The sequence below is a fragment of the Petromyzon marinus genome, chromosome 36 (genome assembly GCF_048934315.1).
Source record: "Petromyzon marinus isolate PM22_M1 ecotype Great Lakes invasive population chromosome 36, UKy_Petmar_22M1.pri1.0, whole genome shotgun sequence".
Classification (NCBI taxonomy): Eukaryota; Metazoa; Chordata; class Hyperoartia; order Petromyzontiformes; family Petromyzontidae; genus Petromyzon; species Petromyzon marinus.
The window spans coordinates 8,136,826-8,154,940 of NC_133702.1; the positions used below are offsets into that span (position 1 = coordinate 8,136,826).

The following is an 18,115-nucleotide window of genomic DNA, read 5'->3' on the forward strand; positions in this document are numbered from 1 at the left end:
CACCGACAGAGGCATCGTCATGCACGGCCACAACCTCAGCACAACGACGGACAACGCCTCCCCTTCTCTGTGCAGCACATGTTTAAAGGCAACAATGATCATTTACAGCCCTCTGTCAATCCACTGCTGGATGAAGGCCTCTCTTGTTATGTCTGACCATACTTGGCCACACAGGTTAGTGCAGGTAAGTGAAGGGGGGGGGGGGTGGGGGCAGCACTGCTTCATGAATCATTCGCCACGGACGTCAGCGAACCAGGTGCGGGCGCGCCGGTTTCAAAGCACAATGCGTGAACCACTGAGCCACCACCACACTACGGTAATTGTATTTTCTAAGCAACACAATTACTATTGAGATGCTTCGACTGACGACACAAATTCAGGAGGGTCTTGTATTCCAACGTGGGGGGGAAAAAAAAAAAACAACGTTTTGACGACCCATTGAAGTTTTCATGGGAAAATAAAATAAAGGGCTTTTTTTTTACATTTCATGTACCTCCTAGTTTAAGGTGAATTATTTCCATGCATCTTAGGATTGCGAGTGGTGGTGGTGGCTTGGAGAGGCCTTCGTCCAGCATTGGATGGAACAAGGCCGAAGTGGGTCGCGATGGTATTTTGCGTCCCATAGATGTGAACGTGTGCATCAGTCAGCGACAAGTTTCTAATGGTGGGGTGGGGGGGTGGTGGGTGGCGGTGGGGGACACACATAAACCAATAACTCAGAGAAACAGAGGCAAAAAAACCTCCGTTCATAAACAATCGAGCCAGATTGCACGTGGCAGGCGTGGGGCGGCAGGTCGCACGAAAGGGGCGCTCGCCGGACCACAATGGGCGCGGCGTGCGAGCGACGCTTAACAGTAACGACGTGGGTCAGGAGACGCGGACAAAGGCCAGGCACCGGGGGGCGTCCACTGCTTGGGGCAGATTCACGGCGCTGGGCTCACGGTGGGCCACTCTCGCCGTCGGCACGGCTCGAATAAACGCGTCCGCTAACGCACGGCGGGGTTCCCCCCTTGGGGCAAAACAAAGGACGGTCGCCCCGTCGCAGGCCGCACGCGCTGGCGCCGTGGTACTGCCGGCAGCGAGGGACAGCGGACGTACCTGAGAGGTTGCGGGAGGACGGCCTGGCGATTGCACGGTCCGTGAGCCGCCACTGAATTAATTAGCGTGGTGCCGTAATGGTAATGACGTCATTCATTTATCCAGAAATGACTTACGGAAATTTTAAACGTTTTAAATAGGGTCCCGAATACAGGCCCTCAGTGCAGGCCATTCACACAAACTCGCACTAATACATTGAATACCATGCGATCTGTGGCCACAATGAAGGACGGTGGACAGACTTGACTGACAAAGCAATGGTTGCCGTAAAATGACTTAAAACAACAACAATGATAATAATGTCATTCATTTATCCAGAAAAGACTTACCTTACCTCAAACATTTCAAGAGTGTCCTGCCCTTGGAATATTTGGCTAAATAATGTCGTAGGAAGCCATAGTACACAGCGAAAGAAAGTCCGCAAAGATGGGTACCCCAAACCTACTTTCTGTACTTTCTTCTCCTGGCCACCTTACTGTCCCCTGAGTTTGTCAGTTTCACGAATCTACGTGATTCACACACCTTTGCAGTGGATTACAGGTGCGTGTGTAACAATGCTAAACTTTTGCTTCAGATCGATGAACAGGCAGATTGGTCTCTTCTGGTTACAAAACCAGGGCAGACTGGATCTCTTATTTTGTTATGATTCTGTTGACAATGTTCAAATCTGCAAATTCAACGGGATATGCACAACGATCTCCACAGCAAAACCTGACCTGCAGGATTCGGTCGCCTTCACGAATTCGACCGTCTTTGGCAGCGATGCTTTTAGGGTCAACCTGCAAGAAGGACAGTTGCAAAGTGATGAGCAAAGGCGTGGTAATAAGCCATGAAGTTTATTACCACGCCACACGGCACAATCCGCGTTATTCTTAAAAGTCCATGATACAGATTTATAATCTCTGACCCCACACAGAAGGACCTCCATATTTTCAACTTTACCCAAAACCAATGGTCTGTAACGAACCGTGTCAAAAAATTGCACGGCAGATGCGGCTATTGCCTCTTAAACTTTTTTTTTTACCAGGTAGTGCCCACTGAGCTGTACTGTCTAGCAATTTTTTTTCAAAAAGCGACCTGGCCACAAATGACAGCCCAATGAAGTGGCTTAAAATGTGGAATTTAAAGCAGCCAAATACTCTAAATGCATGTTTCTGAATGTGGAGGGAAAAACCTGAGGACCCGAATAAAAATCCACGTGACCACGGGGAGAATATGCAACCTCGAACTCATGACCTCCTGCATACTAGGTGAGGTAGTTAACATCTCGCCACCGCAGCGTCCATACTAATGGAGATTAAGAATAGCCCAGAGCGTGACTGTGGTCACCAATCTCAGGACCACGCAGTAAACCCCCTGCTCGCTTCGATCATTCAATGGAACGTACAACAGATATTCACCAGGCTTATTCCTGATGCTCTCGACTGGCTCACCCATCAACCTCGACATGAACCCACGTGAACATTCGTGATCAACTCTCCTCCACATGATAATAGGTTGAATATAATAAATACAAAATGTCGCAGAGAACCTTAGGAGACTGAACAAAATTGAATCAAGCGTGGGTTTTCTAATGGTTAAAATCCCAATGTAACCAACATATTGAAAGCGGTGGAGAGGTACATTAGCTCAGATTGGTGCAGATTACACCCAAGGACACAAAGCAGTTTTTAATGAACTTAGCTGTCCCCAATGTGAATTGAGAATGCATCTGTGCAAAGTGTTTTTTTGTTAAGACACTGCATCATTATCATTCGACACGCTTCATTATTAATGGGGCTCTGAATGGGTTGCTCACAATTCGTTCAAGGGGAGTGTTTTTATTTGTTATGCATCATTTGCAATGTATTTGTATTCATTTGAAATCATGGTATTACTTAGCCCTCACTTAACCAGGGTTTATGAAAGAAATACCACATGACATCCGTCAATAGAAAATCATCGTGACGAAAATGCATGGCGTAAATAGCAGGACATTAAAAAAATATATTGATTGTCTTGCGAAAATAAAATCCGTTTAATTTAGATAAAAATTTCAACAACAACCCATGCATCGCAATCCCATAAACCGTTGTGAACAATAAAGGCGTGCTCACTCATCGTGCAAATGCACTTCATGCAATTACTACTCCTTGTCCCATGCACGGTAATGCGATTTCTAACCAACAATGGGTTCAATTTAAATAAAGAGGATTTTTAAGGGGCCGTTAGACAGAGCGATGAATGTGATCGCTTCTGTTCAGGGAGCTACGCGGAATACGTTGCAGATCGACAGCGCGGTACGGTGGAAACTTTCCGACGAAAAATGTTAAACGGGGCAGACAAAAGCCGTCAGTGTCAGTTTGGTCTGGGTGAAAATGTTTCAAAAGATACATTCAGCGCTGTTTGAATGGGAAGGTTGGTGCTCTTACATTCTGCCAAATATTAGATTTACATTCCCCAACTTCGGTAGTCTTATAGATCACGCTTTTGAAAGGGAGGGCACATTTCGATAAAAAAGAAATGTAGAAAATAAATGACACCTCACAGAGTTGGCTGGCTGGGCCCAGTGTTGGTAAAAATAAAAAAAAAATACACCAACAGAAGAGTCAAACTGGAACATTATCATTGATCATTTTAGAATGTCATCACCACAAGGACATCCTCAGTCTCTCTGTAGGTGCAGAAAACTCATCGCAAGAATACCTAACAATATAATTTTGATTTCGATTTAAAGCTTTCGTGACTGCAGGGATTCATATTCTTGGTTCTTTCGGTAACGTCACGTGAAAACCACAGCAAGAAAATCTCCTTGCTGTTTTTCACAGCTGATGATGATTGCTTGTGTTGCAATCGAAACGTCGTGATAATTTTATTGTTTTATTTGTATTGTTTTATTATTTCCCTTCTACGTGACTTTACCGAAAGAACCAAGAATAGAATTTAGATTGATATGGAATTTACAAGCGACCGCATCTCCAGACGCTGTACAGAAACAGTGAGCATATTTACGTTGTCGAGTGAGGCCGTCAGCCATAGGAAGAGTAGAATAGAAAGGTCTTGAGCCGGGACTTAAAAAGAGGCAGGGGGTCGACAGCGCAAATGGCTGGGGGAATTGAGTTCTGGTTGATGAGAAAAGCCGAGGAGAATGAGCAATGTCCCACTGAGTACAGATCCACTGACATAATCCTTGAACGCCCATTAATTTTTGGTTTCAATATGAATACATGCAATTTTCAGTTGTTTCCAGTAATATGTTGTTTGACTCACAAGGAGACAGTTAACCAGCTTCGAACGATTCTCATAGATTATGCAGTGTAGTAATCGTCGGTGTGAATACGTGCATGAGTGATAAAACACAAATTAGTATACAAATAACTCGTGAAAAGAAGCAGCAGCAACAAAACAGAGGGACTTTGAAATTAACGTTACTTTAGCCTGCGCTTGGGTATTAAAGCAAAAGCATCGAGTCATTTACCAAAGAGGACACTTGACCGACGTGCGAATTTCACAATGGACTTGGAAACACTTCAAAGTGAGCTGTCTCCACATTTCGCACGTTTAATATTTGTGCTGTAAGAGTCTGGGGGGGGGGGTCTCTTAGCGAAATGGCATTTCATCACATGAATAGAGCAAGCAGGTGGCAGGAAAAAAATGAAGTGAATTATGGAATATTTGTTTGCTTTTTTGTCTAAAATAATTAAAAATGGCACGGTGAAAATGTCAGCGGGTTTTACCAACACAATGACTACGTCTCGTGCTTAAATAAATCCCTCGCTGCCTCCGTAATTATACATTTAATTGCAGCCCACTTTAATAAAAAGAGGATTAGCTGTGCGTAAAGGTCATAGTGTGTCCAAACAAATCCTGCACGCGAGACAGCAGTCTAGAGAGAGGGGGGCTTCTGGTTCTGACGTAATTAAGTGGACGCGCCGAGCTAGGCGTGTGGTGTAACACGCATGCGGCACCGAGTCCCAACGCCACTGTGGGGATGACGTGGGGTAAAGGTTCCTCGGGGCAATGGAGACTTTTAAGGATGCTCATGACAAAAAGGGACTGGCAGGCAGAGATGACCACCAATTGCTGATATGCTGAGCAATTCAAGGTCATTACCCCCGGTTGAAAAATGTAAAAACATAATAGAAGGCTTGATAGCTGGGGGGGTCACAGCGCCGATCCAGCCAACACCGCTGAGAGCCTGGGTTTGAATCTGGGTAGCCACCCGTAATTAAACTGGGTTCTAAAGCGAAAGTGAGTTGACGGTCTCAGTTCCCAACTCACACGAAAAAAAACCCCTCTCTATACTTAAATTTGTATTCATTTAAGTAGAAAAATTTCACCTCAGAAATATGTAGTTTAAAAATATTTATTTGACTGCGATGTGACAAATATTTCTATGCAAGTATGCTGAACTTTTTTTGTGTCGTACGTAGCACACGAGCGGGTGTGTGGCCAGCACCACGCTCGGCCGACTTTGTCTCCTGGGTGGCAATGTTTGCACATCACACCAGGTCCTCATTTGAGGCTGAGTGGCCCAGGACCGGTTCAGATAATCGTCACTGGCGTTGGCCGTGAGCGGGGAATCAAACTCGGGTCGCCGATGGATGTGCAGTGATGAAGAGCAATGGGGACCCGTGGGCGAGACCGTGCCGTCGGGATGCCCCCGCGCGTAGGGGCCGCACCTCGGTCACGTAGATGCCCAGGTCGTCCTCGTCGTCCGTCCGGTAACACACGGTGAGGCCCAGCTTCTCCTGGCTAAAGATGCGGTACAGCTCGACTTCCTGCGGAAACGGACAAAGACAAAACAGAAGGCAATAAAGGCAAAGTCCCACCATGGAGAATTCAAAGAGATTGTCGGGGCAAGTGCTGTAAGTGAACACCTTTGAAAGCCGGCATGGCGAATGTGGTGTGGCCAACACCACCCTCGGCCAACTTTGTCTCCCCAGCTCTGATGTTTACACACTGATGTTTACACACTGTACCAGGTACTCATTTATGGTGGAAATTGACATAGGGATGGTCCAGCACTGGTTTTGGCCTCCGGATTTGTAGCGCAGTGCGCTAACCGCTGCACCACTGCTTCCCACCGCAGAACGCATGCAGATGCATGCACATATGAATCATTCATTGAATATGTTCTCCTTTGCCGATCAGATGCCAGTTAGGGTCTACTTTTTAAAAGCTGTATAGAGGTGGCCGAGTGCCTCACAAAGGTCAAAGTGCTATGCTGGATCCACTAACGTCCCGGGCTTGAATTTAGGCAGCTGCCGGTGATTAAACCAGCTTCTACAGTTGTAGTGAATTGATTGTCTCACCAATAACTGCACAAATGACTGCAATCCCCCCCACCCATCACACTAAATTTGGTTCCGTGCTTAATTTGTCCAAATTCCAGCCGTGAGAATTTAACTTATCGGCTTGGCTTGTCGCACGATGAACACTGCTCGATGAACATTACTCTCCGTAGCAGAGCGGGTGTCATGGTACGGCTCCCTACACTGCGGGACCAGAGGTCACTTGAAGGGATTGCATGAAAGTGCCATCAGCTACTCATCAGTGAGACCTATACATTTGTCATATAATGCAGTTTCAAGGGTACAGGCAATATCCAGTTATCATGCAAAGACACTGACATCAAGAAAACCTTTTAAAAAATCTGATACATTAAACACAGAAAAGGACATTCAGGAGAAACGAATGTGACAGCTTTACACAATGTGCGATTCTACGCAGCGCAGAAATACACAAAAAAACAAAGGTGCTACCGGACAGGTCACACGTGATGTATTACAATTACGGCTCTAAGCCGCAAAACACAATGGTGTGTGCTTCCTACCCAGAAGAACAAGGGCCATCCGAGTGCGTGAACGCAGTTCGGTGAACAGCGGCAAAGGTAAAACACCAGGCCATCGAGTAGATCTACAGTGAACCGGCGACTCTGATAAAGGATTCATTTCTCTCCTCTTTTGCTTAAACTGTCCCCTCTTGCCGTGTAGCCAAAGTGCCAATTTTTCGGCGCTCAGAGCCTTTCCCAAATGAAAGGAAGCCAGGCCTTGCTTCCATCACTCAATCTGCCTGCGAGCAGCCAGCCACAACAGCCCCGGGTGCCCATCTATTCCGCTAATGGCAAAATGCATTAGATGGGGGGGGGATATACACACACACTGTCGATGACAGCCCATATTTCTAATAAAACACATCTCTCGGCAATTGTCTTGTCCAATTTGGGCCCCGCGGGAATTTTTTTTTTAAAAATAAGCAAACCGGAGCCAGTTCCTCGTCAGGAGCTTGCACGCACGCCGGACGCTGGCGACCCGCCCCCGGTAATTGCTTCGTATTGAACTGGAGGGGGGCCGAGGTTTGGGCAGCATCTGTCTGGCAGGCGGAGCTGACGCGCCTTGGTCAGGCCCACACGCTATTAATCACCGGTTACAGACTCGGCCCGGCTGCTCTGATCTCCGATGCGGCCGATATCGCGGCGGGCAGAGCGTGGGCCCCGCCGGTCCCATCTCGTGCCCGTCGAAATTTATCTTGTGCGCCTTCCGCAGCGCCCGTTTATTAAATAGAGGCCAAGAGTTTAAGGCGGGATCATTTTTCATCGTCTCGGCGGTCTCCTGTGCGACTCGCGGGCACTATTCCGACGGAGACCCCACGGATTAGTTTCCTTTTCGTTGTCGATCGCACGGTGCATGCTGGGACAAGAGGAAGGAAGGGGGGGGGGGGCAATCCTCCAGAGGAAAAAAAATGTGAACGGAAAGAGCGCAGCCCTGCAACATGCTCGCTCACGTCGGTGCTGGCAGAAGGGCCTCCAATCCAGAAAGCTGGAGAGAGAGAGAGAGCTTCTCTGGCGGGTGTTTGGCCAACACGTATTAGAAGACGTTGAAGTAACCCACACTTTGCCCCATCACACGTGACCTGCCGGTTTACTCACTGTGGCGCCCCTCCATTATACTGCTCGGTGGATAGAAACGGGGGAGGGGGGGGGGGATTTAAGACACTTGCACCATTGTTTCAGCTGTCATGCTGGAAGATTGAACTGGTGACCTCTGGATTGCAAGTCCAGTTCACTAACCATTACACCCGTGGCAAATATTTTTTATTAAGTATTTTTTTTTTATTATACTCCCATTAATCATCTCGTGTGCAGATGCCAGATGCTTTGTTCCAACGCAGGAAGATGAGAGATAGTGACTTCCTGAGACCTTCATCCAGCAGTGGATTCACGATGATGATGGCAGTAGTGTTCAAGTTTATTAACTTGAACACTACAAGGTGGTGGCACAGTGATAAGTGCACTACGTTATGAACTGGGCTACCTGAGTTCAATTCCTGGACACGGCTAACATCAGTGGTGTGACATCTGAACCGGTCCTGGCTGTCCACCCCCCCCCCCCCACCAACGAGCACTGACCAGCGTGGTGAAGTATGGTCAAACAACCCCGGTAAACAATATGGCATTGGAAGGTCTGAATCTGGCAGTGGACTGATAAAGGGCTGTGAATTTTTTTTTAAAAAACAAGTACATTGTACAATGGGAGAAGCATAATAAACAGGGGATCTAAATACGGTTGTTTTTGAAAATTGTAATTTTCCTCTTCCCGGAGGGCGAGAAAACCATCGGCTTAAAATCTGACGAAGAACAGCAGGGCGAATTTAGCGCATCCACTACAGCGACAGAAGGTGGCAGAAACCCACGCTCAGGAACCAATTAAGGACGCCAGTGATGAGAACGCACAAACTTGAGTGCACGTTTGCCAACAAGACAAGCGTAAAGAGCTGATAAATTCACCACAGCAGCAGCAGCAGCCGGAGAGGTAAAGAGAACAGAATTTCAACCGAGTCAGCGCCACGATTGTTGAAAACAGAGCAATCTCACAGCACTGGAAACACATTGGTGGCAATGTCGCATCATAGGCCCAGACACGTCAAAAGCCCATGGGCAGGGCACAGTCAGTGCGTGCGTGACGAGTCACTAATAAGTATGAACGTGCCATTAGCTGTATCTCAAAACCTTCACATTAGTTCAACCAAGCTTGTTAATATGGCAGCTGCATGGGCAGCATGCCATGTACGTTCTATCTCGGAGGATTTCAGTTCTGCAGATCTCTAGCCCACAGGAAAGACACCAAACGCTTTCGCTGTCAGAAAACTGCTGCAGTGAAAGTGATGCCCCTTTAACTTTCGTTTTTTCACCAGCAACTGAAACAAGCAATTACCAAAGTTGGCAACTATCAGGCCCGAGTGCGTCGTTCAAGTTGTACAGGAGGGAAATTTGTTTTCAACCATCTTGGAGTGACATGCTCAAAGTAGGGTGCTTATTTAAGTTGAATAATCACAGCTCCGTCACATCAACAGCTCGGGAAATCTCTACATCTGAGTGTACCCTTTACAGTGACGTGCCTCAAAGCACATCTCCCCAACGCACAAACGCAAGGCGGACAAAAGGTGAGCCTGAAACCCTGCGAGCGATACAGCTCCTAGCCGCTTCAGCAGCTGGTTGCGGGGAATCAGCAAGCAAGTGTCGCCATTAGGTCCCTAATTGACGGAACCCTCTCGCCGGGGGCCTCAGTCGAGGCGTTCTGATTGTACGGAACGATAGGCCCACGAACGGGGCCCCTCGGCACACTGCTCGGTGATCAAAAGTGGGCCAAGAGGTGTCGGGGAAATCCTTTTGGCCGGAGGCAGCAGGGGGTCCCCGCGGTGCCACGTCGGGTGACGACGTATCTCCGTGAGCAGAAGAGCACAGCGAAAAGGATTATCTGAGCCGACGGTATTGGACGGCTGCGCCGAATTAGCGGGATGCTACGTTAAAAAGCTCGAGTGAACGGTCATTCCTAAGCACCGGTGGGTATTAACGGTGACAAATAATTATTCGGCGGCGTTTCAACGTTTTTTTGTTGTTTTCCGTGAACATGAATGCGAAACGCTCAAGGCAATGGTGGGTAGCTGACAACTGGCGCGAGCTTTAAGGGAGGCGGAGATGCCGAGATGCAAAAACAGCTTAAAAGCAAGTTGCAATGGCTGCGTCTTAACACGCAACAACAACAAAAAAACTGCTGAAGTAAGCCTACTTCAGCAGTTTTTTTCTTGTTGTGGTTGTCCCACCTGATGACGATTGCTTGTGTTGCGATCGAAACGTTGTGATCTATTGTTTTTTTACCTACCACGTGACTTTACCGAATGAACCAAAGAGTATGGGATTCCTGCAGTCACGAAAGCTTCAAATCAAGATTGGGTTAACACACTGGGCCAGGAACCTGGTAAAACTGAGTTTGATTCCTGGCCACGGTGAACAAAGTGATGTCTGAACCGATCCTGAGCTTTACCCCCTTTACTAGTCCACACTGATCACCATGGTGAAGTATGGTAAAACTAAAAAAAACCTCCATGACCGACACAGCCTAGGGAGGTCTTCATATAACAGCGGCTTGAATTGTATAAATCACAAACAAGACTATAAGCCATAAGTTAGACGCGAGTAAGCTGATGAGCTATTCTGTTTAAAATACTTGCGCAAATAATGAATAACTTAACAATGATGTCATGCAAATATATTTCGACATTTTAAAGTTGAACACAATAAGTAAGTGTTATAAGCTGTGAAAATAGCCACTGTACATATCTAATAGCTATAAGATGATGATGATTGATTGAATGATGTATATTATAATTATGTTATAGAACGGCTAGAAATGAGATATTTTTTTTTTACAAATTGAGTTGAATCTATGATTATAACTAGACGCATTTTGGCCCACAAAGGAAAGCCAGCCTTAAGTTCCACATTGATTATAGTTTTGTGTGCAAACTTCTTAAAGATATACGATCCATACGTCAGTTTTTAAGACAATTTGCGTGTAAAACGAACAGACTAGTGACTTGCCCTAGATACTTAGAATGGCAATCAAATCACATTGATATTAAAGGTTGTCAGTATGTCACACTCGTAATTGTATTTTCAAGATTACGTTTCATCATCAACATTTGTATTGCTTTTCAGTCGGGTTTTGTATAACTATATCATCACATGCTACTAGACTAGGCTTCAACGCAATGAAAAGCCCACTCTATATTCCACAATAAAACTGTTATAGTTCCGTAACATTCAAGTTCGGTCAAATCTGATCTCCGGCTCAAATGAGCATTGAGGCGGTACTCAATACCCATTTATAGTCCTGAACCAGTGGTGGAAATTCCTCATTCCTATGGCAGGGGCTAGTCTCTCCATTGGACAACCATTGTTGACTTCCCTACTTAGTTGTACCCATTTTTATTGACCCGCGGGGGTGATGGGCTGAGGCTACCCCCCCCCCCCCAATCAGGATTTGAACTCGCAACTCTCTCCTAGCAAACTGCTTGTTCCACTGCTGAATCACCTTGCCTGCCATCATCCCCATCAGAGGCTTAAGCAGGGGCACCCCGATTTACGTCTCCCCCTTTAACGTTGTTCCGCGAATACGTCGTCACTTTATGGACAGATGATGTCGCTGACAACATATGTCCCTTCTCGTATCCGTGTCGCCTCTCAGCCTTTTCCTTCTCCTACCCTCTACACAAACTGCTTTGTGTCGTGCATAAAGACACTGTGCTGCACGGTAGTAATTGTTGATTATTATTTTTTTTATCGTGTAATGTATCTTATTGTACCGTTGTGTAGTTTGTGTTAAAGTTTACTGCTGTACACTGGTGCTGAGCACAGTACTTTTAGTAGATTAATGAAACGCTGTGGGCACGTTTAGGATGAAGATGGAAGCATTGACACACAGCGTGACCATACCCTCTGTTGTCTTTCTTTAGCCGTCGTGGTGCGCAGAATTAAATCGCTGTGATTGATGTCATTTCGATATTCGTCGGCGCACCTTTCAAATGAATATATAACAAAATCTCTCATGTCATTGTAAGGCATCGTCACAAAACCGCTGCTTGTGGTGCTGATAATTATCTTTGATTACCCATAAAAGCCTCACCAAGTCTCAAGACTCCTATTCAGGAAGCTCCATCATCGAGAAGTTTGGCCAATCCAATTAATGAGTGTATCGCGTACTGGATGAAACTGGAGTAGTCACAGACACAACCAACGATGCATACCAGGGGGTAACTTATTCCGCACAGATGGACTCAATAAACAATTGCCTTCATGCCATATGCTCAAAGCGAATGACTAACCTCGTACTCCAGCTCATCTGCTCTCTCGGGATCTTGGTGCATGCTGGGAAGGTAGTCGTTGTTATCGTAATAGTCGTCCGCGATCGTGTGCCTGAGAACACAGTGAGAACGTTCACGCACGCCGCTCTTCTCCTCCGCGCACGCACAGAACACAAGGCGCAATTACGGAATCGTTAGCGGTGACTCACGTTTACTTTACGGCTCGCGGTGTAATTTAATTGCCGCAAGAGCCTTCCCACTTGCCCACAGAGATAAATTAGCACCGAGCCATAACAACAACAACAAAATCCAGCGCTGAGGCCAGGGAGGCTGAGTGATTACATTGGCAATGCTGCCTCTTAACCTGGGCTCCACAGAGTGACATGAAACGAATCTCGGGGCACAGCACTGATTGCACTTTCCATAATTGCCATCATCATAATCAACATTATTGATATTAGTCATGGTCAATCCACTGCTGCATGAAGGTCTCCACAAGCTGCCGCCACCTCTCACAGTCCCGCAATGAAACAATCCACACAGCCCCTCGCGCGCTCGGTTAGCGCCCTCTCGGACGCGCTCCATTCCAAAGAGAAATCTAAATAAATTTCTGACCACCGCTACTGACCCATTTTTAGGTACTCTATCCCTTTAACGTACATGTTTAAAACACCAGTGAAGCTGTTGCAAGATTTTCGACCTGGGGCACTGGACTATGGGAATGTTCAAAGGGTGAAAGGTCATCGCGGATAACGTCCATCAATCCGGCCGTATTCCACCATCACTTCGTTCCTTCTGCTAGATGTCGCGGCTGCTGCACAGCTGTTGAGGGGTCTGCTATTGCAGCTCCTCCCACCGACCGGCTTTCAGACTTCTTCTGCTCATATTTTAAATTGCGGTGCTCATTGACACTCAAATACGGTGCTCAATGACACTCAACTACAACCTTAACAAGTTTCCAATCTACGTATTTATTCAAATAAGTGCTGTTTATTTAAATAAAGGTTGTTTGAAAATTCGACAGGATAGGGTAGAAATCTATATGGCCGTCCAAAAAAAAAAACGCATCCCACCATGAACAGAATCAAACTGCATGTCACTTTTATATTTTCTTGGAATACATGTGATGTGGGACACAGGGAGTAGGTTATAAATCAGAAATACGCGACAGGTGATGGATTCTACCCAAATCCAAGTTAATGTCAGGATGGTATTGTAGAAATGTTTTTGTAAATCGTAGCGCGTGATGCCAGAAAGTGGTCATTTAACGAGATACAATTACATTTTGGAAACACAGAAAGTTACGTAACTTTGTACGGACATATTTTGATTCAAATAAGGATATTTTGTATTTCTCTGACTTGTAATTGGAAACAGATTGTAGGACAACAACGGGAGATTAAAATTGAGCAACAAGATGTGATGACGTTTTGAATGTAGTTTGCAAAATAACTACATCTAAAATGCAACCCCTGCCGGCTTAAGAGATTTGTTGAAAATGTGTTTTGGTTTCAGTTTGCACTGGAAAATGTGTGTGTTTTTTCTTAAAGAATTGTAGGAAGATAGCACATATTGTAAGGATTTCCTCTCTGGTGTAAAATATATATATAAAAAAGATTCTGTAAACATCAGGAGGGCTTTATAGAATGTTATCCTTACGTGCTACCTACCAGACCAGGCTTCAATACAATAAGAAAGCCCACCCTATTATCCATGAGAAATTGTTACAGTGCCATAATCTTCACCAGAGGCATACAATTCACTGGCAATAGAGCACGGGGATAAGACGGTCTGTATGTAACTTGTTGTGGGTGAATTCGAGAAAAGCCACGTCACATTTCTGGTAAGGATATCTTTCCGATACTCATTTCCCTGTCTTTCGGAAGGCAATGCACTGTGTTTGTCGCAGAGCGGGCTTATACTCTGCGAACGGTTGCTCCATGTTAGACGTTTGTGCGAGTCATCTACTGTAATTTGAACGAGCCGTTACCTGGGTCCCATTGGTGAGAGATTAACGGGTATCGAATGAGCACGTGGCTACGATTTTCGATTGCCCGTTCTCTTTTCCGCACGGTGATATAGCGCGTGCTCCCTACCACCCCGGGGCAGTTTGTTTCAACTTTAATAGAGCCGCGTGTCCCTCTTAACAAATTAGATAACACAAAGCTCCACAAACACCATTATAAAAATGTAATCTATGAGCTAAAGCACTTACGTGCACAATGAAATTTAACTGCACGTTGCCTGTAACATTGATGTTCTGCGCCAAATGCGGTCAAAAAAATAAAATAAATAAAAACCCCCCATAAATCTTTAATAACTCAATAGTGAGATATTGTACGAACTACGTCGTTATTTAATAAATATTGATTTTAATTTCTCGGCCGGCCTGCCGGCAACCTTCCCGTTTGGCGCTGCAAACAGTCCACCTCTGCCCCTCCTCCTGCCCCCATCCCCCGCCCCTCCTCACCAAGTGTCATGGGTTTCAGGCACCAGGCGGACAAAACGTCTCTAAGCATCGGCAGCACCACAGGGTGGAAATGGGGTCGATGGCCCCCTCACTTGCCAGCATGGGGAGCAAATAATGGGTTTCTGCCCCCAGAGAAGATCACCGCGAAGAAAGGCCACCGGCTGAAACGTCAGCATTGCGATATTTCTTCGCCTTTTGGGCAGCGCCATCAATGCCACCGACGAACTTGTCAACCCGTGAATTGTCGACAATGCTGCTGCTGGTGCTGCTGCTGCCGCCGCTCGTGGCCCTTACCCGTCGCTCAGCAGGCACGGGTGGAAGTCCGGCACGGGGGGCGTCTCGGGCCTCAGCTTGCTGATCGCCGACACGCGCTCGAACGACACGTCGGTCTGCGTGGTGGCGTCCACCAGCAAGGGGTCGGGCCCGCCGGCCGGCGTGCCGGACCCGGAGCCCGGGGTCCCCGAGCCGGGCGTGGAGGGAGCCGAGGGCTTGGGCCGGGCTGGGGCGCGGCGCAGCACTTGGACCACGATGGGCTCCTTGGCGGCACGGAACGCCTCCACCGCCTCCTCGTGCGTCGCCTTGCTCAGGTCCTTGCCGTTCACCTGCGGCGGCAAAACGGACACGGGCCCCAAACGCATGCCCCCGATGCGTCAGTGCGCGGTAGTGTGCCGTCAAAAAAAATGAAGCACGCTTGGTATTTGCGTCATTCTTACAGCAGAAAAAGACTTTGATCGCGAGGGAGGCGCTGCGATTACGCTTTGTGAGCTTTGCATTTCTGTCCCGGGTCGACTCCTGCAGAGCTGGTGGAGGGTCACGAAGAGTGACCAGCGATGAGTTTCGCGTAGGTGGGGCAGACGCCACTAACATGCACGCACGTGAGCAGGTGAGTGAGCGTGGAAACGAGTTGCTGGGCGCGAAGATGAGCCGGGCAATGCAAAACTGCAAGGGGCCGTATCTCGGTGCATGGGGCGATGAAGCAGGTCACGCCATGTGCTGCCGACCGGAGACTCGACTGCAACTGGCATAGAGGGAAACCGGTACACAATAATACGCATCACGTTACTCTTGGTCCGATCTTCAGTTCGTGGGGAGGTGCTGGGTGGATCGTTTCACGTGGGATCGTGAAAGGCGGCTGCAGTTGTGGTGGCCTCGATCCCACAGTGGATTGAACATGGCTGGTGATAATGATGACGATTGACCTATGGCCAATGGGTGTGACCTCATGAGGTCTCAGATGCTAAGCAGGTCTGAGCTTGGATAGTGCTTGGATGGGTGAGCACCATGCATGACAGGTTGCTATGGGATGGGCAGCCGAGTGCGGTGCAGTAAAATGCATTGTTGTACTGCACTTCTATGCTCCCATATCTATGTAAATGCACATCGTGCCACTTCTGACTCACACAAGGATGACAAAAAGACACAGACAAATAAAGGTCCACCCCCTTTCCAAAACGGAAGTTCAATCACAAACGAGATGGTAACACAACAAAATTAGTCAACTCTTGATTTTTTTCTCTAATGGAGTGGTATGAGTAAGTAATTGCAGGGCTGCATCTCGACCTTCACACATTCAGTAGTACACAAAGCAATTGAATGCACCATCGCTTAAGCAGTGCCCCCACACTCTATGAGCAAGTCGACCAACTCTCGTTGTCTGGCACTGGGCTTAATCACTGATATGTTGCTAGGGATCAGGGCGTAAGTTTCTACAATTCGGGGCTTATTTATTAAGATGAGCTAGTATGAGCGCAGCTGTGATCTGTTCTTGGCACTGAAAACTCAGCTCGTGCGAAATAACTCTTCCTCAAATACCCCATCTGGGCGACGATTGCTGTGATGCGAAAGTGGCGTGCATTGCTACATCAGGACACGCGGTGATTTATTAAAAAAAAAAATCCCAGACATGGCTATAGACAGAAACCCGAATTTGAGTGCAAAAATACGCGACCGCCAAAAGCGCACATTGACGCCCATCGCGCATTGGCGATGCTTGAAAAGCTACCAGCAATGTCTGTGTGCACGGTGGCACAAAGATGACAGTTGGCTCTTTGCCAGTGGTATGTGACTACTTGATGAAGAATGCCTTCTTATACCCAAGTTCATTAAACCGGGCTGAGAGTTCTGCTTTCTCGATTACAAAGAAAAGAGGGGGCATGGCACGCACTTACTGAACCGCAATTTTAAAGGCCGGAAAATATAACGCCCGCCTCGTACGCAAAACTAACGTTTTATTTTCCACCCCACTTTTCAGCACTTTTCTCGGAAACCATCGCAAGGAGCAAAAACACATGGGTGGCACCATTAGCGACAAGCCCGGCAATTGCGCACATTTAAAAACAGTCAAAATAGAATAGATTTGTTTTTTTTATTCCAGTCCAACCGAGTATCATATTACAAAATTGGGGCCCGATTCCAAGTGCCACTGTTGTAAGTTGACGAAGCAGTCGACACAAGCCAATGGCTTACGCGGCACGGTGAGATATTGTTGGAATGCCAATGAAAACAGGCCAAGCAGCATTTTTTAATTTCTTCGCAAATAATACTCCACCTACGGCAGCCAAATTTATATATATGTAAAAAAGACTCGCTCGGATGATGTTAAAGAGCATTAACAAGTAATTCATAACAAGAACAGCTTTGCTTCCTTTCAGAAGTGGGAAAGGAGCATTGAGAGGTGATATGGAGATGCGCTTTGGAAATGTGAGCTCAATGGAATTGTTATTCGGCTTTATCCACAGTATGATTATTTTTTTTTTTACTCAACAATATATTTTAAAGAACACAAAAATAAAACAACCTTTCCCCCACCCCCAGGGCAACTCGATGGTTGTGGCTATTCAGTTCAGCAACCGATCTATGTTTTAACACTGCGGTGGTGGATGTAAGATGCCTCTAGTGGCTGTGGGGGCGATGTAGACCCGCAACATACAATGCATCGATAAAAAAGACCACCGATGTACACGTGCGATTGAATGCACGTATCTTGAGAAGAATCGAATCTAAATAGATGAGCTAGCACATTGTTACATTATCGCAATGATGTCCACCAAGGAGGTGTTTTCATTGTTTCACCATTGGATCATGAGAGCTGGCGGTGGCTTGGTGAAAGCCGTCATCCAGCAGTGGATTGACGGTGGCTGATGATAAGCGATGAATTATGGCAATCATGTGTCACTGACTAAAAGCCACACCGGAGCTTTTGGTAACCACAGCACCAATAGTGGTTGAAGGTGACTCAGTTGTCGAAGCATTTAGCCACATCCGGAGTGTTGGTGTCGGTCCACCCAATAGTTGTGACCTTATTTGAAGGCTGCGACGCCCATCGCTTAATTGCCACGGGTCTTCGACATTGTACCGCTCATTATATTTCCTTGACGATAACAATTCAGAAGGGGGCCTGAGCTTTCGTCAGAGGGGATGCGG

The 18,115-nt window shown here is 46.8% G+C and overlaps 1 protein-coding gene across 2 annotated transcripts in view; it reads right to left on the reverse strand.

The window, feature by feature from the left end:
• Nucleotides 1-18,115, reverse strand: part of PDZRN3 (PDZ domain containing ring finger 3) — a 162,741-nt gene that overhangs the window by 11,922 nt on the left and 132,704 nt on the right. For both annotated transcript variants that reach the window (XM_032966502.2, XM_032966503.2), the window contains 4 exons: nucleotides 14,987-15,294; nucleotides 12,244-12,334; nucleotides 5,760-5,858; nucleotides 1,815-1,877 (listed from right to left, as the gene is read on the reverse strand). In XM_032966502.2, coding sequence (XP_032822393.2) covers nucleotides 1,815-1,877; nucleotides 5,760-5,858; nucleotides 12,244-12,334; nucleotides 14,987-15,294 — 561 coding nt within the window. The remainder of the gene's footprint in view (nucleotides 1-1,814; nucleotides 1,878-5,759; nucleotides 5,859-12,243; nucleotides 12,335-14,986; nucleotides 15,295-18,115) is intronic.